This window comes from Juglans regia, chromosome 8 (assembly GCF_001411555.2).
Source record: "Juglans regia cultivar Chandler chromosome 8, Walnut 2.0, whole genome shotgun sequence".
Lineage (NCBI taxonomy): Eukaryota > Viridiplantae > Streptophyta > Magnoliopsida > Fagales > Juglandaceae > Juglans > Juglans regia.
Window position 1 is genome coordinate 25,088,537 of NC_049908.1, and position 24,437 is coordinate 25,112,973.

Consider the following 24,437-nt stretch of genomic DNA (forward strand, 5'->3'; position numbering starts at 1 on the left):
TCATAATAAATAGATTAAAAGAAGTGATAAAGTCCATGTAGAGATTTTATTAAAGAAAGTTTACAAAATGACATAACTGAATGTGATATACCATATCTATTTTTATGAAAAAATACTTTAATATATAACGAATTATATTAAGTCACGTCATTTTATTACCTTAGTTTTGTATAATATCTTTGTACACTAAGCATTTCTTGGAAAACAATAATCAATTCCTTTCTTGCTTTCCTAAAGACAGGCACACGAAACAACAAAATCGTGCCAATAATGAAACTTTCAGGCACTAGCAAAACAAAAAAACAACGTGCATCTCAAAGTAGACACCAAACTTATCTATTTATGCTAACCTGTTCCCACACTTTTGTTAAGAGGATAACATCAAATTTCTCTACTCAAAAAGACACTAAGCACGAGTACAAAACTGTTTCCATGGAGAGAGCCCTTTAATAGCAGCTCGATATACTTGAGACACATCAACTTATAATAATCCTTAACTCGAACAAGCTGTCATCATGAGACCTTTCGATTTAGGTTCTTCAATCCACAACCAAGACATTTAAGTATAACAGTCCCTGTGCATGGATCTGGCTTTATAACAAATTTAACACCAAGGAAATCTCTTATGTGTCTAAGCATTTCTATTCCATATGGTGAAAGCTTTGAGCAGCGAATCTTTGAAACATCTTGTGGACACAATGCACAAAGAAGAAATAATAATCCCTACAAAACAGTCATAACAGCAAAGATAATTAGAGGGGATCATGGAAACAAAGAAAATAGAAACAGAATCGATCATTAACAGCTTATGCATTTGAGTTCTTTTTTCCTTTTTTTAATTCTTATCAGCTTTAAAATTCATACTGGAACCCAGATTCTCTTGTGCAAAAGCATTCGGTGTCAACCATTCTTCAAGGATTACGGCATTGGAATTAGTTTTGGGATCAAAAGTCCATTCGACAATCATTTCCAAATATTGGCTGCTAAGATATTTCAGCTTTATTTTGCAATTAACATGTCATATACACCAAAAAAAAAAAATCTAAGGTGATAGATGGGGAATTGTTTTTGATTCCTACTTTGAAAACAACATTAGGATGAATCTCTTCTCAAATAAAGAAACCAGAATTTTGGTATCAGGGATTCTCAACAAAAAGTTTCTGTATGACACCAAATTAGAGGAATTTCAACCACAATGGTAGAATGATTGGCATTACCTAAAGACCTTTATATCATTCTTCAAAGAAAAGGTCCACTTATAACTCCTAAAAACTAACGTAAGAAGAGGGCAAGCAGAGGGAAGTTCAACAGTTCTCACTAAATCTGCCTTTAAGAAATTTACAGTTTTTCTGAGCAAAAGGAAAGTTTACCGTTTTCAGTCATTTCACAAACCACTGAAAGGGATTGAACTATTTTCATAAAGTTTGAATTAAATTTATGCATGCTTCTTGAAGCCCTTTAGCTAATTTCACCAAGTGAGGTACAATTAATTCCTAGGTTGGAATATTTACTAGGTTTTAATGAGTTGTATCCATAAACAAAAAGGATTTTGACAAGTGGATTAACTGATTTTCATGTGCTTTCTGAAAGCTGCCTGTAAGAAGGTCCTGAAAAGAATTTACAAGTAAAAACCAAAAGGCATGCTAAAGGCCTTCGAAACAACAACATAACCGCATATTAAGATCCTCTACAGTTCCCAGAGTAATATACCATGTGGATTTCTTGGAAATCACAATCGTTGCTTTCAAACTCAATCGTATGGATTTTGCCAAATCAGAATTTAAAGCATTAAGTGCTGATTCAGTAAAATCCATACCATTGAGTTTGAAAGCAACCACTGTATTTAATGAAATCAACCTGCTAGATTACATTAAGAACGATGCAGAGAACCACATGAACAAATATTTTCTTGCAGCAAGAGGATTGAACTTTGTCAACTCAAGCACCAAAACATAATAATGCGCACAGCCAAATCACAGTTCTGATGATTTTTTTTTTTTTTTTAAAAAAGATTGATTCTATCAGTGATTAAAGAGGAAGAAACTCCAGTACACAAGATGTATACCTTAAATCCACCTAATAATCAAATCCCGAAGATTAGAACTAGAAAAGGTAACTTTCAGATTTGCATTAAAGTCAATGCATCTATTTAATAAATTAAACTTTTAACAATCGCAATTTGAATAGGACAGCAGATTAACAAGGACCTAATTAGATTTTATGAGTAATATAAAAAGAAAGACCTAATTAATTACAAGGTCAAAAACCCAATACAAGTAGTTGGTTAAGGATCTTAGACCATTAATTGACCATGAGCTCCAGCTCAAAGCACAACTACTCCCCAGATAAATGGGATGTCCATGAAAGTGATTCAAGACCAACAGGAAAAAGGCATATATCTTCATCTACCTTTGAGGCTTTGCCTATGTTATGTTAGTTATAAGGATGTGTCAGTAGTGCAACTGATACAAGCAACTACCACATGTCATATAAGCATCAATAGCACCATATGGATTTCTAGCATCCAAAACAAGCGAAAGGCCAATCTAGTGCCAAACATATATCCAAAAAGAGATATCTTAACCAAGCATTTACTTGAAGACGAATCTAGTCCTGACTCCTCTAGTATAGTAACGTGAAGACAAATTTAGTCCAATTAAATACAAGCATAAAGCGAAGAAGAGGGGGGATTTAAGAAGATGAAAAACAGCAACTATGATGGTATGCAAACCTGATGTGTCGAATCTACCACGCCGCCTTGCTCGATTTCGCCAAGTAGAATAGAAGCAATTTGCTCACCAACATCTTCGGGAGGCATCAACTCTTTCTTCTCATCTTCAATATCACCCGTTTCTTCTTCCCGTGCATAAGCAATAGCCGTATCAGCCGAGATGAAGCAACCAGCATTAGTTTCCGCAACAAGTGAAATTCCATAACCAGGTGAGCTGCAATCAAATCATTGTTATCTAGATGAGCCAAACTACTTGCTTAATTAACATGGAAAAAACACCACAATGGCATTAAAATATATTTTCAAACTAAACAACTAATGCTATCTACTTAAAAGACATACTTTCCAGCTTGTGTGCCTGCCTTATGATCAGTAAAGATGTGAACATCAGGAATAAAGCGATTAAAAATTCCACGAGCAGCATGTATCATGGTATTTTCAAACTGGGAAGATACCCTGGTCGAGAAAGTAACTCCTCTGATCCTTTTGACCATTCCAACATCAGTCCAGGTGACCGCCTGCAAAGCAAATCATATAAGACAGCTGCTAAATAGATTTAACAACACATAGGTACACGAGCACTCACATTCAGACTTTGAACAACTGGAATTGTCAAAACAACTTCTCCACCTCCATGAGGAGCGGATCCGCGAGACTCTATTTTTAGATCTAATCCTTCTGAAGGAACTCCAAAGCGCTTTAACAAGGGCAAGGTAGCAGATCGGAAAGTATCCACTGATGGGTCCTTAAAATCATTTGTAATACCTGAAAAGAACCAGCACATATCATCTTATTATTATTACTTTTAAATATAAGTCCAATTTATTAATTACTCTGTATATGCCCAAAAGAGACATCTTTAAAATGCTCAAGGCCTCAGGCTTACAACACATAATTATTAACCAAAAACTCAAAGTAGAAACCAATAACAAGAACAAGAACAATAACAAGTCAAACAAAAAATCAACCGCATAAGCTAAGGATGATCGATGACTCCAGAAAAAAGTACCTTTTATTAACAAGTAATTGAAAATTTTATTAAAAAACAAACATGAGTACCTTTGAGCCTTATAGTGAGGGGTTTCTTTGCAAACAAACCAAGCAAAATCAATGGCTCCAAGAAATAGCCAATGGACCGACTGACACCACAGTCATGGACAAGATGTCTCCCACCCATCACAATGCCGGGCTTGTACTTCAATTTGGTCCCTGCCACACATATTTCAAATCAATAAAATTACCAGTTTCGGTATTTATTATACCCTTGTCAAAAGATATTATATCACTTTGTGAAAAAATTACCGGTTTCATTAATTTCAAAGATGCAATCATCAGAGACCTTCTCAAACAACCGAAGGAGGGAGACCTCATGTTGACGGAGGCCAGGCAGTGTATCATCGGCACGGATATCCTCAATTAGAACGGGACTAGACGAGAGCGTGGCCAGCAAAAGCCTATGCCTAAGGTTCTGACTCCCCTTCAGCCTCTTGTAAGTTGTCTTCCCCATTCTCTGTCTCTCTCTTGGCTCAAAGTGAGATCCACCTGCACTAGCATTGGATTAGCTATCCCAAAAGTCAAAGTTTGGCTATTGGCTAAAATCACTCAAAATTTGAACTCTACATTGGATTGGCCATTGCACTCCCTATAATAATAATAATAAAAATTTAAAATTTTATTTATTTATTTTTTAATGCAAATTTTTATTTGTTTAAATACTTTTTTATTTTCATTTTCATAATCTCCAACAATCATTTTCATTTTTATTTTCACAATTCAACAATCTATACAATTAGCATCTCTAGTTGAGCAACTAATTGTTCTACTTTCATTTTCATTTTCACAATCCAACAATATAGTTGCTGCCCAAAATTATCACAAAACACATTTTGCCCACATATAACACCCACATATGACATTCTGCCCACATATGACATTAACGCTCAAATTATCATTCTTCACATTCTGCCCACATATAACAGTAGCATATAGTTGCTCAATTGAAGAATGGATCACATCAAAGCAAAATTCAGCTTCAATGATTCCTCCATTGTTACAGACTACTATTTTCCTCCAGGTGCTCTTAATTTATCATTCTTTATAGAACCTTATCAAAAGCCCCCTAAACACAAATCAAAGCTAAAAAAAAATACACAAACCTATATGTGCGTGTGTGCGCGCGCGCAATAGGTGAAACAGCTGACGCAGAGAGATGTGAAGGCAGACAAAACGTGAGAGATACGATCGGGTGAAAGGAAAATTATGGAAGAGAAGAAAAAGAGCAAAGCTTTTACCTTAGTGCAGAGAAAGAGAGAGCCAAGCTAGCGACGGGGACGAGCTAAAGAGGAAAAGCACAGGAGGAGAAACGCTTGTAGTGAGGAGGAGGGAACCAAGGAGCCGTGGGAATGAACGGGCGGGTAGGGTTTATGAGGAAATAATAAAAAGGAAAAATATTCGCATCAGCTTACTATTTATCACACACTCAACAAATTTAGTATATTAAGTTAAAAAAAAAATTTGAATGCATGTTATCTAGAGAGTGTAGGCTGATGCATAGAATTACTTTAATAAAAAATCATACGACTTTACTATTGGAATCACCATTGGTATAGTTAAAAGAAATAAATTTTAACTAAAAATGGGTGGGCAACCCCGCCCCGTCCGCCCCGTATCTAGAGACCCTAGCGGGGGCGGGTGGTGGGGAGGGTCCAATCCCGTCCTTCATTTTTCTTATTCCGTCTTTGCTTATATTTATATATATATAAACATAATTATATATTTATATATATAAACATTTTTATTTTTTTATTTTTTACAAATTGTATATATATAAATATATATTATAATTTTTTAGATTTATTCACAAAATATATACTAACAGATTTAAAAATTATATAATTTAAAAATTAATACACTATCATTTACACAAGATATGTACTAGCAAATTTAAAAATTATATAGTTTTTAAATTATAGTCATATTTACAAAATTTAAATTTATAATTTAGGTCTAAAAATGTAAATTTTATTATTTTAAGACTTAGAAATAATTTTTAAACCAAATAAAATGTAGTTTTTTTTTAAGTAGACAAATGCAGGGTGAATTGGGAATCTGTCACACATCCCTCCCCTGCCTCCACATCCCGAGAGCAGGGGATGGTCGTGAAAACCCTACCCCCCACCCCATGCGGGGCGGAGTGCGAGGAAGAGATGGCCACGCCCTATAAGGGGTGGGTAACACCCTAACTAAAACCACATATTTTATTTTTTGTCTATTGCATTTAAGAGAGATTTTCATATTGAATTATTCATCCATTAACTAAAATAATATTAATTTTTTTCTTATTTTACAATTATACTGATCATATATTAATTAATAATTAAATTATTGTTTACCAACTATCCTAATAATATTTTGGATGAGAGAGAAATAACTCATAAAATATTTAATAAATGGGGAATACTATTCCCAGAATAGTAACCCTCCAAATATGTAGGTTTACTGTAACTTGTAAGGGAAAAAAAAATGCATTTGCCTCTTTCAATGTAGACAATTTAGAGAGATTGTTAGCAAAATTTTGATTTATATTTACATTTGTTTACACTAATACTAGTGCTCTTACAAGTTATATTGGCTCGTGGGATGGGTTGATTATAGCTCATGGGTTGGATGATTTTGGTTTAACTAATTCAATGTGATCCAATTGTTAATGATATTAGCTAAAGTAATAGCTAAGCCAATATCTTCATGTTAAGTTAATCAAAAGAGGTTTCAAATTAATAAATTAACTTCATAAATAATCAATTATATATTAAATGGTTAACCATATCACTTTACTTCAAGCATTTCAAACATCCTAAAAAAAAGATATGCGTCTCGTTTGCTTTGAGAGATGAAACACAAAATTTTAAAATTTTTTCTAAATTTTGTACGATTAAACACTTCCTAAAAACAAACACCCATTTTATGAGTGGGGCCTATCGTTTCTTTCTCTTGTGTTCATTTTTTAGTAGCAAATAGCTTTATGAGTGGGTCCCAATGGTAAACATTAGTGGGTTTTAGTGGCAGTAATGTCGAAATGTGGGGAAAAAAAGAGCAAAACACAACAAAGCTCAGGAAAAAGCAAAATGATTGTGGATCCCACAACCATAAATACTTCACAAAAAAATCAAACTAATCACATCTCGTCTCTATAAATAAATATATATCTCATCTTATCTTATATATACTCAATATATTTCAATACTATTCACACGTATCTTAAAAAATCTCATTTTATCTTATCTCATTTTTGAAAATAAACGAGATATGTGAAACACCCCAAACTTTGTAGATATCTTTTTTTTTTTTTTTTTTTGTTTTTTTGTTTTTGTTTTTTTACGGTTAGTATTATTTTATTTTGGAGTTTTAAGGGCAAAAATTACGTGAAATTACAATAACGCTGTTAAACCGTACCAATTGTTAGAGGTTTATATTTTTCAGTCTAGAATTGGACCCCGGTCCAACGAGTTTTATATGAAGCCCAATTGAGATTTATTGAACAATATTGAATATGTCATGGGCTCAATAATTTATTTTGGATGGCTATGGATTTTATTGAGCCCAATAAGTTGGTTAAAGCATAGCTAATTCTTATTGAGCAAATGGCTTCATATTTATCAGGTAATTTAAGAGGCTCAGGTAAGTTTTTAAAAATTCATAAGTATTTATTGGACGAGTGAGGTTTATTTTAGATTCAAGACCTGACCCATTGAAATTAATCAAAGGACTTTAGACATTAAGGGTAGGTTTGGGGGTGGGATGAAATATAAAATTCTCATCTCATCTCATCTCATCATTATATATTTTTTAAATTCACATATAAAATATAATAAAAAATTCAACTTTTTCAAATCTCAATTCAATTTTTTCAAATCCCAATACAGTAATAATACTAAAACATAATATTTTAAACACTAAAATAAAATATAAAATTTTCATCTCACCCTCCAAACCTGCCCTTATAATAGGCAAGCCCAATAATTTAAGTAGCATTTGAATATTGAATTGAATTGAGTTGAATTGAAATGATAAAATATTATTATAATATTATTTTTTAATATTATTATTATTTTAAGATTTTAAAAAATTAAATTATTTATTATATTTTGTGTTAAAATTTAAAAAAATTATAATGATAAATTGAGATGAATTAAAATGAATTTAGATTCCAAACTAACAGATTCAATCATAAAAGTTGAACGATCTGGTGATACCCCAATATCTTCTCAATAGGATTGGTAAAAGAAAAATTTTAGATATAAGTTTTACATTATATCTATTTAAAAATATATCATTTTATTTTTATTTTTTTATATCTATGTAATAAAACTGATTCTAAATTTGTTTATAAATAAAATAGAAGAAAAAAATAAAATAATATATTTTTAAATGCGACTGTGCGAGGATAATGAGTACCACGGCTCTTGACAAAAATATTATTATTTACATCATCTCCAAACGCAACTTACACTTCAAGCTGAACTCAGATTCCTTAGTTCTTAGATCGAGCTTGCCCTTGCCGTTCATGACACTAGTTTGCACTGAAAGCCCCGCTCAGAATATGCACGAAAACATCGTCTAATTTCTTTTCTGTCAAAAACAAATGTTGGCGTCGCATTCGAAGTCGAACTCGGCGCAATGGCAATGGGAGAGCGCGATCGCCGGCGCAGTAGCCGGATTCGCCACCGTCGCTGTCATGCAACCTCTCGACGTCGTTCGTACTAGGTTTCAAGGTACGGACGTGTCATCTGAAAAAGTTCACAAAAAGCGCGCGCTTAATCTAATTGAAATTTGTTTGAATTTGATTGGGTTTTGTTTTGCAGTTAACGATGGCCGAGTTTTCAATCTTCCAACTTACAAGAACACGCCTCACGCTATTTTCACAATTGCTCGCTCGGAGGTTTTGTTGTTCCGCATCACTTCCTATATGCGCAGCGTTTTGCTGCTATGCCTTCTCCACTTAAATTTGCTATTTGATACTAGGATTTTCACTTTCCCTCTGTTGCTATTTGAAAATCATGGATACCTTGTTTTTCCAATGGCAAATAACTCTTCTTTTTTTAGTAAAAAATTTAAGTTCTTGTCGTTGTTAGGACCCTGTTGTGATGGTGATGTGATGATTGAATGTAAATAGGAAATGATGTATATTTACGGTTGGAATGTTGCAGGAAATGGAATGGAAATGAATACAAACTGTTTGAGGAAATACCTCAAAGGGCCATACGTATATTAATAATGGGAACTATATATTAATAATGGGAAATAGTTCGAGGCAAATACCAACCTCCAGATGATCAAGTTCTTACAAGCAAATTCATAATCATCCTTTTACGCCTTCACTTCCTTTCTTATGCATTCCAGGAATAACAAACTAAGCTATTCAACACAAGACACGTGTACTGTAAAAATACCAAACTACCTAGGACAAACTGGTAATTGAATAACACTCTGAAAATAATTATATTCTAGAAGACTCCACTGAACACAGCGTTTTATTCTTCTCTGCATGTTCTCTCTTTTCTGCACCTCAACACTACGTTGTGACTGTGAAGCTTTAATGCAATGGAATGGACTGGTGGCATAATACTTGAGCTCTCACGTGATCTGCTTGTTCCAACTGGGCTTCATTACAAACTCCCCCACTTAAAGAACCTTGTCCTCAAGGTTCCATTTTAGCATTTCGTACTCCACAGCTTGCTTCTTCTCTTTTGACAACAGCTACTGTTGTCCTCATTGCCATGGAGGGTCATAACAGTCGTTCTCATCCTGTGTGCAAGTCTGATATACAATCAAATGGCTTGAACTTGTACTTATCATGATTATGTTCTTTATTTTTTCCTTTTAATCAGAATGCACGAACACACTTAGGAAGTATATATATGTATATATATCTGTTTCCCACTCGTTTTTGTTATTTTTTTGTCATGGAAATTGCATTTTATGCCATATGAAAATATACAAGTTTCTAGCTACACATGATTGGGGTTGCTAAATTTTCTTCAGAAAGCACGAACCCTATTCTCTTTGCGCAGCATGTTAGAATTAAATCTTGGTATTCTTCATGTTAGAACTAAAACTTATCATTCTTTCCAATAACTCGTATACTTTCATTGTCATTTATCACACTAGTGCTTTCGTTGGCTTTGAGGAGTTTTTTTCTTTTTATTTTTTATTTTTTTTGTAGGATTACTATTTCCCTGATAGGAAATATAATTTTATCCCTTTGTGTTGCAGGGTTTGAGAGGGCTTTATGCTGGCTTCTATCCTGCGGTTCTTGGGTCAACTGTTTCATGGGGTTTATATTTCTTCTTGTACGAACCAAGTCTTTTGTTGTCTGAGATGAGAGTTAATGAATGATGCATAAAAAATCAACCTGAAGGGTTATTTATGTTTGTCTGCTTTGATTTGTTGAATGATCTCATATTATATTTTGTTCATAAACCTAAAAGGTTTGTTATATTTGCAGCTATGATAGAGCAAAACAAAGGCATTCAAAAAGCAAGGAGGAGAAGCTGAGTCCTGGTCTTCATCTTGCTTCTGCTGCAGAAGCAGGAGCTTTGGTGAGTACACAAACCCTCAATTTGTTTTGTCTTAATATCAGATACATTTTGCTGGTTTCCCATAAAAAAGTGTCCTCTTGTCACTACCTGCTTATTTTTTTCCTTATCTGGAACACTACACCCATTTCTGCCTGCATGTTCATTTAATATTTGTACCTCTGAAATGCTGACACTTGTTGGGGCTGGGGCGAGGGGGTGTATCGATAAAAAAATTATTTACTTAATCTTAAAAAAAAAAAAAATCTTAAAGATAAGGTGAATGAAAGAGATGGAAGCAAGTTACACAGTTTGTTGAGTACTTCGTAATTTTCTTGACACCGTGAATATAGTTTCAAAGAGTAACAATGTAATAGATATTAGGTTACCTATGTATTTAGTTGACATTAACTTGAAGTGTTAACAGCCATCATTAGGGGTGTCCTTTCATACTCCCAAGTTGAAGTTTGGTACAAGCGCACATAGAACCGTCATTCATTCCAAAAGCTTGGATGCTTTAGTTATTAATCATTAAAGAGGGGAATAATTCTTTTTTTTTTCGCAATTTCCTTGTGACATCTTTATGAGGTATACATTGGAGCCATGCTTGGTTTTCTTACTGATGTTTGCAAGTTATTGGCTTTGTCAGGTGTGTTTGTGCACAAATCCTATTTGGCTTGTAAAAACAAGATTGCAGCTTCAGACACCTCTTCATCAAACTCAACCATATTTTGGCCTTTATGGTCTGCTCTGTATCTTACATTAATTTGCCACTAACGCACACACGAAGATATCCCTTTTCCTTGCGAGTCTTATCAACTTTGGCTTTAGGTTCTGGCAATCACATTAAGCTCAATTTATTCTTCTTGTGCCATAGTGTTCCAATTGTTTTTGTTCCTAAGAAAGATTTAAACTTGGACTTTCCCGATCCCACTCTAGCTAACAGTTTAATCTACTTTTCTTTGAGTTGAGTTGTATCTAGGTGATGGTTTAATTTTTTCATAGCATATGGTATATATCACCAAAATTGTCATCAAGATGGCTTTTTTATTTTTTAAGACAAGTTTCTGCTTAAATAAAGTACCAATTAAGGATGTGTTCACATGTGTTGAATTCAGAGCTTAGCCATCATCATACTTTTGTGTCATTTTTTTAATGGCTAAAATAAATTTTTATTGAGAAAGATAGGCATAGCCCAAGACACAGGGAGTATACAAAGAAAACACCTAACAACAACCAAGAACTAGACATTGATACAAGCAAATCATGAAGTCCCATTACAATCAGTAGCAGAGGCCCAAGATAATAGCGTGCTAAAAAAGAACCTCTTAAGCTCATCCAAGGAACTTTCCCGGTCAACGTCTAATATGTTAATCCCCTTCGTGGACTTTAAGACTAGTTTTCATTTCTTTTTTTCGTTTTTTGATCAGTAATGGTTAATTACTTTTCATTTCTTTTGATGATTTTGTTTGTTTCTTAGCTTGATTGTTGCTCGGAGATTGTCCAGTATGTTTACATGTTTCATCAAATTTCAGATGCCTTAAGGACCATAATTAGAGAAGAAGGGTGGAGTGCACTTTACAAAGGGATTGTACCTGGTCTTTTTCTGGTATGTTGTTCTCTTATCCTTTTGCCTTAGCTTTTTAAGCTTATATACATAATCTCATCAATTTCATTGTAAAAGAAAGTCCATGACTAGGTGTTTCGTTTTGGGCAGAAATGTGATTCCATCTAGTCTTGCTGCTGATATTGCTGTGCGGAGAATAAAAAATGATTCTAGTATCAAGCTTATGAAATTAATTTGGATGCATGTGAAGGCTGTAGTAGTAAATGTTATCAGCATCAGTCATGCTAAGATTACTTTTCAACACCTGTCTGCTCTTTTTTTCCCACTTAGAGGTGTTTATTTTGTTTCAGCAGGTTTCCCATGGTGCTATTCAGTTCACAGCATATGAGGAACTCCGTAAGGTTATTGTCGATTTCAAGTCTAAAGACAGCAAAACTAATTCTCAATTTGATGATAAGTTGTTGGTAAGTCTCAGCAATCCATGTTCTTTTGGTAAATTGTTCCCTAAATCAGACTCCGACTCCGACTCCAACTTTGTCGGAGTTTAAATCTGAACTCCGACTTTGACTTATCGGAGTCAGATTTGAGCTTTCAGTATTGGACTTTTTTTAGCTTCATATTTAACCCATTTTAAAAAAGAAGTTTTTTTGGCCTTTCAAATTTCAAATTTTCTAAAAAATTTAAAACTAAAACTAAATTATTCACTGCTAATTTACTTCTATACTAATATCTAACTTGTTTTGATACTTGACTTATATTATAATGTCTAATTACATGTTATCATACTATAGTATTACCTATTATTTTTAGTGTCTAATTAATGTTATTATACATTAGTATTACATGTTATTATACTAATGTCTAACTTATTTCTAGCTTAATTATATGCTAGACTTTCTAGTATCTAATTATATATTATTGTACTTTAATAAATCAGTATATGTGTTATTAATTTATTATACTAGACTTATTTAAACAGTAGTGTCTAATTTATTTCTATACTTGATTATGCATGGTAGTAATACTATGATGTTTACATATACTAAACTATCATTAGTCTATTTATATTATAGTATAAATATATTATTTTATAATAATTAGCTCATTGATTGCTTAGATAAAAAACCCCTATCATTGATTGCTTAGATATAGTCTCTAAGTACTCTTATGAATAATAGATGCAGCAATGCTAGAGAGGTACTAAGATTTTCTCTCCGTACACATGCTTTCGTTCTTCTTCCCGTTTGTTTTCCTGGAAGTTTTTCTCCTCTTTAATGATGATCTGTTAACTGGTTTTTAAGTTTTACGTGTCTAAGATGGGTTACCCGAAAGAAGTGGTGATTGAATCCAAATGTTTCACGTTGTCAAAAGTGGGTGGTAGATTTCTGCGAGTCACTGAGCGAAGCTGGAAGTCTAATCATGCAGTGTTGCTTGGTGCTTCTTCAACGCAGTGGCTTGGGAGCATATTAGAGGATAGCCTACGAGAGGGGAAAAATGAGGTATACTCGGCAACTAGAGAAGGTTATAGTTGTCTTATTGCTCAACGCTGCATAAATTGTAGAGGGAGATACCTTGAAGTTTCTGAATATAATCAGGGGGGAGGAGGAATATTCTCTGCATTCCAGAAGGAGAGAATGGTTGGGGTTGGAGGAATTTGAGAGAGGTGCTGTTAGAAAGTGTTAAGGAGACCACTAACACGGGTGTTTTGACTGGTGGAGGTCAGGGGAGTTTTGTGAGCGGGGCGGTGAGATACCAGTCTCGGTTGTATAAGGAGGTGCTGTCGTTGACGTTGCCAAACGCAGGGAAGAATAGGGAAGGAGGTACAAAAGTTTCTGATAGAGGAAAAAGGAGTTGGCGTCGTGAAGCACCATCAAAACAGTATCAGTTGAACCATTACCATGGCAGGAAATCTGTGGTGTGTCAGGAGACGTGGGAGGTAAGAAGACTGTTGATGGACATGCAGGGTCAGCTTTGTCTTCTGCAAGAGGTATGGCTGAGATAGTGGGATTTGTTGGTCTATTTACGGAAAGTGAGGGGACGGGTTGTAACGTCCTGGTCCCGCAGGGATCGAATAGTTACTCCCTATAACTTAAAACTCACAATTCATCAATATATTTATAGACTCCAAAATATAAAGTCATCAGAATACTACAAAATCTCTTAATAAAATCCGTCACTTCTCAGAAATCTTCTATGAGTAATCCACTATGCTTAAATAATCATCTCACCGATACCCCATAATCTTGATCTTTAGCTGGACTATTCAAAAACATTTGAAAAATATATGAAGATAAGGGGTGAGTTATTAACAACTCAGTAAGCAGATGACATATACTAGTGTATAAATATGAGCATTTTCATAGAGTTCAGAATGCAGAAACAAAACATTTCAGTATCAATATGCAAATCTCAAAAAATTACATATTATCAGAAAATCAGAGCGACTTTTCAATCAGAAACCAACTTTTCATATTCAAAGACTTCTTTGGCACAACATGACTGAACATCTTCATCTTATTATAACATATCAGAACAGAGACCATGTTTAACTCCCGTGGTAGGGTTGTGCATCCTGTGGAAAGCCAAGCAGAACATAAATCACCAAGAATATCAAAGCGATTGCACTCAGAATAGAAATCCACTATTATATCCCGTGGTAGGGTCAGAGGTCACTATTCTATCTCGTGACATGGTCACATATCAGAGCAAAACAGAATCAGAATCACCATATCAGAAAAAGAATCAGAGTCAGAACAGAATCAGAAAGTCATGCCAAAGGTTTTTCAAGTGCCACATCTTATCAACACAGAGTACTGAACAGAATCAGATCACAAAAAACCATAACTTATACACAAAATTTCATATTCGCTCTCTTTTTGAAAGTTCAGAAACAGAATGTCAAAAATGAGCTTATATCTACACCAGTCATGACAGAAAATACTTTATTCTTAAATAGAATCTCATGAATAATGCAGAACAAATAACTGAAGTAGTTCAAATTTCTTTTCATAACCAAATATGTATATTTTCCAAAAAAATAACCTCAACTCATTTTATTTTAATGCAAAGTCTAGTATAGGAACCCCGCTTACCTGGACTTCTTAGCTTTTTCGAAATTTTTTTAAAAAATGTCGAACAATAATTAAGCGTCACCTATAAAATAATTGCATAATTCTTGTAAATTTTCAATTAATTACGTATTTCGATATTTAATCCTAAGCTTCTAAAATAATCTATTTACTTCCTCAAAACCTAAAATTACAAATCATCACTTTCTAAAATCATCAATGTTGATTTAATAACTTTGACTAAAACATTTATAAGTCTGACCTATTTATTATTGAAAACAACTTATAAAATTTAATACGAGATAATATACTTATCCCAAAATATTTTAAAATAAACCATAACTATGTTTTAATAGACTAAATCATATCTAAAATGTAAAAATAATATTATACCAATATTGTTTACTTTAAAATAAATTTTTACTAAATAACATGTTAAAATAATTTTCTGTAATCATAATTAAATAATAGTTTATTAACACATAATAAAATTTTTAAAACACCTTAGCATAACTTGCAGTTCAAAGGGTAAAAAGGTAATTAACAATATTAGTGTAAAATATAACTTAGAACCATGTAATATACTTATGTAAACCAAAATTGTTTGAAGGAAAACAGAGGCTACGTACGCGATATGGAGGTTCACCGTGATTGAAGGAGGTCGCGGCGAGGCAGGCCATGGGAGGTGGCGGAGACATGACGGCGGAACATAGAGAGAGAGAGAGAGAGAGAGAGAGAGAGAGAGGGGAATTACACACCGAGTACGATGGGGAGCTACGGACATGGGTCGCCCAGGGCAGCGTCCAAAGATGGAGGCCTGTCCTTCGGCATCCTCTGTGTCAACGACGTCTTATGTGGCTGTGTGGGTAGTGGCTTAAGGGTAGTGGGTATTTGAGACAAAATACTGTTTTTGAGAGCCAAAACAGAGGTACATACGGTTTCATGTGGGCTGGGTATGGTGGTGATTTGAGGGAGGAGCAACAATGTGGTTGACTTGGCTTCGGGGTGGCGAGGCTGCTGGAGGCTACAGTATAACAGAGGCTGTGGGTTGCGGGGTCGTGAGCGTGCAACTACGTGGGAGGCTACGGTGTAGTTTCGGTTTGTTCTTGACTCTCGGTGATGGTGAAGCAGCGTCTCCGTGTTGAATGGCCGAGGAGTACGGGTCAACGGGAGTTGGGCTGGCAGCTTGTGGTTCTGCAACAGGGGGAAGCCGTGGCTGGCTACGCTTGGCTGGGCAATGAATATCCTAAGGTGGTGCGGCGGCAAGTGTTTGGGTAGTTTCTAAAAGCATGGGATAATATGTGTGTATATATATATATATATATATGATGTGAAAACCCTAGAGATATGAGGGAGACGTGCGTGCGGATGTAAATAGAATTGTGCGTGTGCATGGAGTTGATAAAAATACACTAGAGACGTGTATGATCACGCATGCCGTGGACGAGAGGAAAACTTAGGGGTGAAAAGAAAATAGACGAAAAAAAATAAAACGTGCAGGGAAATTAATGTGTAAAAAAAAAAAAAAAAGAGATTGATTGGTTCTGGGTGTTAGACGGGTGTTTTAAAAGCAAATAAGGAGTGAGTTGGTAATATGGATGGAATTAAAAGGAGTTCTAGTGAAGGGCCTGGTAAGGCCCAAAAAGAAGCCCATCAGAATAAAAGGGGAAAGGGGAAGGCTGTGTGGTGAAAGGTTGATGGGCCTTCGCGGCCCAAAACGCAGAGGAGATCTCATTTCTCAGAAGGGGCTGGGCCATCTCAACCCATGGCCCATTACAGTAGACATAAGCCCAGCGAGGACTTAGCTCAGGGAATTGTTTCTCAGCCCTGGGTGCACAGAGGAGACGCACAGCCGTGGGTCCGTGCCGGAAAGACCACCGACGATGGCGGGGGCACAGACGTCGCCGACGAAGGGAGAGGAGGTCGCCAATGAGTCAACGCTGGTGGTTTGTGCGCAAAAAGCGATGGTGGGTTTCGAATCATGGTTCTCTTTGTCGAGGGAAATTCAGACCTCGCCGATAAATGAGGAAGGCTTGGGCTTGGCTCCGGCTGAGTCAATGCCGGCGTTTTGTGCGCAAAAAGCTCTGGTGGAGTTCGAATCACGCTTCTCTCCGTTGAGGGAGACTCAGATCTTGCCAACAAATGAGGAAGGCTTGGGCTTGGCTTGGGCGAAATTTTTTGTCAAACCTTTTGAGGGTTTTGAGTTGGAGGAAGGGGATGAGGAGTCGGATGACCTCATGCACTCTGTGGAGGATGAATTATTCCTCCCGGAGACTTGTGAACAGATGGGCTTGGAGGAGTTTTCTGTGGGGGATGATTTTCAGCCTTTCCAGAGTAACAGAATGAGAAATCCCATCCCACTGAACTGTTGTTTTCCAAACCAAGCTTCAGATTGGGTAATACATAAGGTGATAGAGATTCAACATTTTGTTGGAATTAATTTTGAGGGGTATGAAGAGCAGTTCATTGCTTTGTTAACTGCCATGGAAGCCGATGATCAACAAAAAAGGAAGGGGGATTTGAAGAAGAATCGGGAGCTTAAAAGGTTGATGTGGTCGATGAACTCGGAGGGTAGCTCCTCTAGGAGCAGGGTGAAAGGGAAGGGGCTCGGCTGTTCATAAATGAAACCAAACATTGTATCTTGGAATGTTCGTGGTCTCAACGAGGTAGAGAAGTGTCTTCGGATCCGGCACCTGCTTCATGAGTGGAAAGCAGACATTGTGTGTTTACAAGAGACGAAGTTGAAGGTAATCAATAGGAAGATTGTGAGGAGTCTTTGGAGCACTAACTATGTAGATTGGGTGTACTTGGCCTCTTCAGGGGCATCGGGAGGAATTGTAGTAATGTGTGATAGGCGGGTGGTGGAGAAAGTAGAGGACTATATAGGGAGATATATGGTAGCGTGCTCTTTCAAAAGTGTGTTAGATGGGTTCATGTGGGCTTTTGCAGGTGTTTATGGACCTAATTTAGACGTAGATAGAAGATTATTGTGGGATGAGATAGCGGGGGTTCACGGTTGGTGGGAGCTTCCTTGGTGTATTGGAGGTGATTTCAATGTTGCTAGATGCCAAAGCAAGAGTTTTGGAAATAGAAGATTGAGGCCAGCTAGCTTGGAGTTCTCAGAATGTATCTTTGACTTGAACTTGGTAGACCTACCACTTGCAGGGGGCCCTGCCACATGGTCAAATAATCAGACTTGGACCTGCCTGGATCATTTCTTAATTTCACCAGAGTGGGAAAGTCATTTTCTGGATGTATGGCAAAAGCGGTTGGTATGTTTAGCTTCGGATCATTGGCCTATCTTGCTTGATTGTGGAGGAATTCAGAGTGGTAGACGATATTTTAAGTTCGAGAGCATGTGGTTGAAATCCGAAGGTTTTGTGGAGAGGGTCAAGCAATGGTGGATTTCGTATCAGTTCGAGGGTACACCCAATTTCATTTTTGCAAATAAGTTGAAAGCCTTAAAAAGAGACCTAAAAGAATGGAATAAATAGTCTTTCGGGAACATAGAGGATAACAAAAATACCAAGTGAATGGAAATACAAGTGTTAGAAAGACTACAAGAGGGGAGGCCTCTTAATGAGGAAGAGCAAGCTCAGAAAACTTTATTGGTCATAGATATTGAGAGGATAATCTTGCAAGAGGAATTGTCTTGGCGTCAAAAGTCAAGGGCACTATGGTTAAAGGAAGGGGATTGGAGCATGAGGTTCTTCCATAGTATTGTAAACTCTCATAGAAGAAATAATAACATTGAGGTGCTGAAAATTGAGGGGGTGGAATGTAGAGATAAAGAGGCTGTTAAAGTTCATGTGGTTGATTTCTTTGAGAAGCTCCTTACGGAGCAGGTGTGGTGGAGGCCTACTCTAGATGGTTTGGTATTTAACATTATTGAACTGGGGGATGGTGCCAGGATGGAGAGGGCTTTCGAGGAAGAAGAGGTCTTTGATGTTGTCAGGAAAATGGTAAAAGACAAGGCTCCGGGTCCTGATGGTTTCTCTATGGCCTTTTTCCAAGAATGTTGGGAGGTGATTAAAGAAGACCTTATGAAGGTGTTTCAGGAGTTGTTCTTGTTTTGAAAATTTGAGAAAAGCTTTAACTCCACTTTCCTTGCTTTAATACCGAAGAAGGCTGGGGCTATTGAAATCACAGATTTTCGGCCTATTAGCTTAGTGAATGGAGTTTACAAGATTATTTCGAAAGTGCTTGCTAATCGCTTAAGTGAGGTGTTGGGGAAGATTGTGACTAAGCCTTAAAATGCTTTTCTTAAGGGTAGACAGATTCTTGATGTGGTTCTAATTGCCAATGAATGCTTGGACAGTAGATTGAAGGCTGACAACCTAGGAATTAGTGTAAGTTGGATATGGAGAAGGCGTATGACCATGTAAATTGGGATTTCCTTCTATACCTACTGGGTAAGTGTGGTTTTGGTGAAAGGTGGAGGTCTTGAATTAGATGGTGTATATCTACGGTAAGGTTCTCGGTGTTGATCAATGGCAGCCACGAGGGTTTCTTCCAGAGTTCTCGTGGTTTGAGACAAGGGGATCCGTTGTCTTCGTTACTTTTTGTTATTGTTATAGAAGCACTAAGCAGGATGATTGCGGCGTTGTTGGCTAATGGGTTTGTTAGTGGTTTCCAGATTGGATCTCTGAGCAGGGGTTTTACCTCTATTTCTCACTTGCTGTTTGCAGATGACACGCTTATCATGTGTGAAGCTGATCGAGACTAGTTGCGGGCAGTGAAGGCATGTTTGCTTTGTTTTGAAACAGTGTTTGGTCTAAAAGTGAACTATGATAAATCCGAGTTGGTGCCGATTGGAGAGGTTCATAATATTAGAGAATTGACGGATATATTGGGTTGCAAGATAGCGTCTCTTTCAATGACTTACCTGGGATTAGCGTTGGGTATAGCTTCGAGGACATGCTCGATCTAGGATACAGTGATTGAAAAAGTAGAGAGGAGACTAGCAGGGTGGAAGAGAATGTATTTGTCGAAAAGGGGCCGGATTACATTGATTAAAAGTATACTTTCTAATCTACCCACCTATTTCTTATCATTATTCCTTATACCGGCAAGCGTGGCGGGTTGTCTTGAGAAGTTACAAAGAGATTTTCTGTGGGGGGGCTTAGGAGAAGAGTTTAAATTTCATCTTGTCAGGTGGGAGATGGTGTGCTGTTCTATCTCGAGTGGCGGCTTGGGTATTTGAAACTTAAGGTTGTTTAATTGGGTGCTCCTTGGCAAATGGCTGTGGAGATATATCAATGAACTAGAAGCCTTATGGAAAATTGTGATTGAGAATAAATATGGTGGTTTAGGGGAGGGTTGATGCACTAGAGAAGTTAGAGGGGCACATGGAATGGGGCTATGGAAGCATGTTAGAAAAGGGTGGGAGGTCTTTCATCAACATACTAGGTTCCAGTTGGGTATAGGCTCAAGAATTAGATTTTGGAAGGATGTTTGGTGTGGCAACAGTGCTCTCCAAGACTTGTTTCCTTTACTTTTCTTGATAGCAAGTGCCAAAGATGTCACAGTGGCAGAAGTTATGAGAATCTCAGAAGGGGGTATTTACTGGAATATCAACTTTAACCTGGCGGCACAGAATTGGGAGATGGAGAGTTTTGCAGATTTTTACAATCTCTTATATTCGTGTCGTCCAAGTATCTAGCATGATGGCTTGTGGTGGATTCCTACAGAGAGAGGGGTATTCACTGTTAGGTCCTTTTATAAGGTCCTCACACAAGCGCCGGAGATACAATTTCCCTGGAGAAGGATCTGGCGACTCAATGCTCCTCCTAAAGCTTCTTTCTTTGTGTGGACAGCGTCACTAGGCAAGATTCATACTACAGATAATCTGAGAAAGAGGGGGATAATCATGCAGATTGGTGTTGTATGTGTAAAAGAGGAGGTGAGTCGGTGAACCATTTACTTGTACATTGTGATGTAGCCAGGATTCTCTAGAATGAGGTGTTTAAAAGGATGGAAATAGCATGGGTTATGCCGGAATCCGTAGTGGATATGTTGGCGTGTTGGACCTCTATTTGAGGTGTGTATCAGATCAAAGTGATTTGGAAGATGATCCCTATCTGTATTATGTAGTGCTTGTCGCAGGAGAGAAATGAGAGGAAGTTTGAAGACAAAGAGAGATCTATGGAGGAGCTAAAAGTTTTCTTTTTCAGAACGCTTTGTACTTGGGCCATTGCTGTGAACTTTAATGGCATGGACCTTCATGATTTCTTAGTTTCTAATGTGCCTACGTAGATAGAACATACTTACTTTGTAATTGGCAGTTGTTGCCCATTCTTGGATTGATAATACTTATTTTACTTATAAAAAAAAAAATTAATTAGCTCATACTAGTATATTATTGAATTTAACTAAATAAGTTCTAGTTATATAACAATATAACTATACTAGTATATATGATAAATATATAGATAAATACATATTTTTATAATATATGTACAATATCAGAGTCGGAGTCCGAGACGGAGGGCAAAGTTAGAGTCGAATCGGAGTCGGAGTCGGAGGGCAAAGTTAGCAACAACTCTGACTGAAAAATTTTTAAAAAAGGGACTCCGACCCTGTTTTGTTAGAGTCGGAGTGGAGCTGGATTCGGAGTTGGATTTTCGGATTTTTGCGCAACCCTAGATCATGAATAGCGTTGCAATTTAGCTACTTTCTCATTCATCTCATTTGGGTCTCGAAGTATAGTTTCTTGGTTAGTGATATTAACAAACTGCTTTTATTTGTATCTCTTTTTTTCATTTTTTGCTAGAAATCAGTCGATTTTGCTGTTCTGGGTGCATCGTCAAAAATTGCCGCCATTCTTCTGACATATCCATTCCAGGTAGGCATGTACTGTTAAGTCCTCAAATTTGCTAATTTCATTTGTAATCTGATCGTTGCTTCTTGTGTGGTTGGTTCGCTTGAATTTCAGGTTATACGAGCTCGATTGCAGGTATAACAATTTTTAAATTCTTTTATTCCTTTTCATTTCTATATGTCATAAAATACTCAACTTTTATAAGGCAGATCACTTCTTGCCCCCAGAAATACGTTATGGCCTTTAGGTTTACCTGGCTTCCCTATTAATGACTGGAAGTTGGTCATATCTATTTCCCTCTACAGCAACGACCTAATAGTGAAGGAATTCCAAGATATATGGATAGCTGGCATGTTCTGAAGGAAACTCTGCGGTAAGTATGAAGGTCAGCCCTCATTTCGCATTGCTTTTCTTTTTTTTCTTTTTTTTTTTTTGTAAAAAATAATAGATTGGTCATACTTGACAAGTTGGTAATACAGCCTATGTTACAATCTTGAGGGAGTGTCTTAACTTGAAAATTTATAAGTCCATATCCTTCACCTAGAAAATTGGTGAAGCCAAAGAGAACCTCTAAGCATTTGTTGCTCCAAGTACACCAGATGAGGCCCTATTAGTAGATGAAGTTTCTATAAGGCAACGCTAGAGTCTGATTCATTTTCATGAAGATACTAAAGTGAATAAAGTGCTATTAATTTCAAGTTGTTAATGTCAGAGTTTTTTGGCCCATTCCACTTGGGAACAAACTTTAGCTGTTTAAGCCATTGAGACGTTGTTCTTCTTCTTTTTTTCTTTTTAAATCCCTGATATTTTCTCCTCTCCAAAGCTAATTCTATTCTATTGGGGCTTGCAGGTTTGAGGGTGTCAAAGGTTTTTACAAGGGCATTACACCAAACCTCCTGAAAAATGTTCCTGCTGCGTCAATAACATTTATTGTGTATGAAAATGTCCTAAAGTTGCTAAAAATGACAAGAAGGAAGGAGTGAATTTTTTTTGCTCTCGTCTCCTTTAAATTATCTGTAGCAACAGTGTACTTTGACATCTTTGATGCTCAAAGTGTGGTAATAAAAAGTTTTGGCATGCTCACAAGCCTCAGTAAATTATCTTAAGTGCATCTTTTGGTTTCTATTTCTTTTTTGCCCCTGCCTTTTACCCTCACTTTGAATGTTTAATTGGCTAGTGTAGAAGATCAAGTTGATATCACTGAAAATCAGGAAGAGCCAAACCTGCAATCATCACTTGCTGAAATTAGTGCTACAAATAAGTGATGAGGAAATGTGATCTTGCGGATTTTATTTTGAATTAGATAGCTGTCAAACTCAAATTAGAATGTTGCATAAAGTTAGGAAATCAGTTGTAATTATGTGTATATGTATCACCTCCTCAGTCTGCCAAAGAATTTGAATGAACATTACATAATTCTTCTAAAAAACTCTTCTTTACTTTCTTTACATGGTATCAGTCTGACCATCAAAAGACTAATGTCTACCAAATGTCTTCCTCATCCCCTTCTTCAACTAGCATCCGTACTCAACAAACAACCTCTGCAGCTGTCATTTCCATGACCAATGTTGTCATTGTTAAGCTCAATTCCGAAAACTCTCTCTTTTGGAAGGCACAACTTGTGCCTTATTCTCGTGGCCAAGATCTGTTTGGCTATCTTGATGGTACCACACCTCTTTCTCCACAAACCATTTCTACCTCACACCCCGACAGTGGCACCATCTCTTAAACACTAAATTCTGCTTACTCCCACTGGGTATGTCAGGATAGCATCATTCTTAGCACTTTAATGTCCTCCCTCTATGAAGGAGTCCTTGCTCAGGTGGTTAACCATACAACTTCACATGCTGTTTGGCATGCCCTCAACAAGAATTTTCCATCTAGATCTCGTGTAAAAACAGTGCAAATATGCACCCAACTGGCGACTGCCACCAAAGGCAATAAATTTGCAGCCGAATATTTTCTGTTTATCGAGAGACTAACCAATGAATTAGCCATTGCAAGCCAACCTATGACTTGTGAAGACGTGTTCACATATGTGCTCGCAGGGTTAAGCCATGAGTATGACAATTTTGTGGCCTCCATCTCCGCTCGGACATACATGGTTTCTCTTAAAGAAATATACTCTCTGATGCTCACAACAGAAGCACGCATCTCTCGGCACCAACTTGCTTTGCCTATTAAACAAGCATCTCTTAATGTTGCTAAAAAACAGTTTCAGCCTTTCACAAATTGGGGACGCGGTGGATATCGTGGAAAGGGACTCGCACAACGTGGTGGCTACCACAACAACACTCGTAGCAATGATCTGCCTTCTCTGATATGTCAAGTTTGTAATAAACCAAGCCACTTGGCCAGAAAATGTTCATATCCCTTTGATCTATCTTATCAGGATTCACTCAAAACTGAAAACAAACAAGCCATGGAAGCTTCCAATAGTGCAAACTGGGAAATCGATTGGCATGCAGACTCAAGAGCTACTCACCATGTCACAAACGATATCAGCAATCTAAATCTCAAACATGAAGATTACAATGGTTTAGATAATGTTCAAGTGGGAATTGGTCAAGGTTTGCAAATCACAAAAACTGGTTCTACTAAACTCTCAACTCCCACCACTTCTTTTGTTTTTCATAACGTTATTCTCGTTCCTGAAATTCGAAGGAACTTATTATTT

The 24,437-nt window shown here is 36.6% G+C and overlaps 2 protein-coding genes across 7 annotated transcripts; one reads left to right on the plus strand and one right to left on the minus strand.

The window, feature by feature from the left end:
- Nucleotides 1-202: 202 nt before the first annotated feature.
- LOC109013794 (probable RNA 3'-terminal phosphate cyclase-like protein) lies at nt 203-5,167 on the minus strand. Its single transcript, XM_018996002.2, has 7 exons — nt 5,023-5,167; nt 4,034-4,273; nt 3,791-3,940; nt 3,318-3,496; nt 3,074-3,249; nt 2,732-2,945; nt 203-723 (listed from the first exon to the last, which is right to left on the minus strand). The coding sequence occupies exons 2-7, from the start codon at nt 4,236-4,238 to the stop codon at nt 514-516; spliced, it is 1,134 nt and encodes a 377-aa protein (XP_018851547.2). The 5' UTR covers nt 4,239-4,273; nt 5,023-5,167; the 3' UTR covers nt 203-513.
- A 3,029-nt stretch (nt 5,168-8,196) lies between these two features.
- On the plus strand, nt 8,197-22,871 carry LOC109013792 (folate transporter 1, chloroplastic). Of its 6 annotated transcripts, none has more exons than XM_018995997.2 (11): nt 8,197-8,502; nt 8,593-8,669; nt 10,004-10,080; nt 10,236-10,329; nt 10,955-11,048; nt 11,841-11,914; nt 12,223-12,336; nt 21,713-21,784; nt 21,875-21,895; nt 22,066-22,133; nt 22,611-22,871. In XM_018995997.2, exons 1-11 carry the CDS (start codon nt 8,373-8,375, stop codon nt 22,741-22,743), a joined length of 954 nt encoding a protein of 317 aa, XP_018851542.1. In that variant the 5' UTR covers nt 8,197-8,372; the 3' UTR covers nt 22,744-22,871. The 6 variants fall into 6 exon arrangements, with proteins under 6 accessions (XP_018851542.1, XP_018851543.1, XP_018851544.1 ...); XM_018995998.2 differs by having other exon boundaries at nt 12,226-12,336; XM_018995999.2 differs by having other exon boundaries at nt 22,066-22,145; nt 22,611-22,711.
- The last annotated feature ends 1,566 nt before the right edge of the window (nt 22,872-24,437 follow it).

Bases quoted from the DNA above. Each gene is read 5' to 3' on its own strand.
- LOC109013792 (XM_018995997.2), top strand. From the start codon at position 8,373: ATGTTGGCGTCGCATTCGAAGTCGAACTCGGCGCAATGGCAATGGGAG. The intron at 8,503-8,592 runs GTACGGACGTGT...TTTGTTTTGCAG, and splicing joins CGTTCGTACTAGGTTTCAAG to TTAACGATGGCCGAGTTTTC. The intron at 8,670-10,003 runs GTTTTGTTGTTC...TTTGTGTTGCAG, and splicing joins TCACAATTGCTCGCTCGGAG to GGTTTGAGAGGGCTTTATGC.
- LOC109013794 (XM_018996002.2), bottom strand. From the start codon at position 4,238: ATGGGGAAGACAACTTACAAGAGGCTGAAGGGGAGTCAGAACCTTAGG. The intron at 3,497-3,790 runs GTACTCATGTTT...GGTTCTTTTCAG, and splicing joins CCTCACTATAAGGCTCAAAG to GTATTACAAATGATTTTAAG. The intron at 2,946-3,073 runs GTATGTCTTTTA...ATTTGATTGCAG, and splicing joins GCAGGCACACAAGCTGGAAA to CTCACCTGGTTATGGAATTT.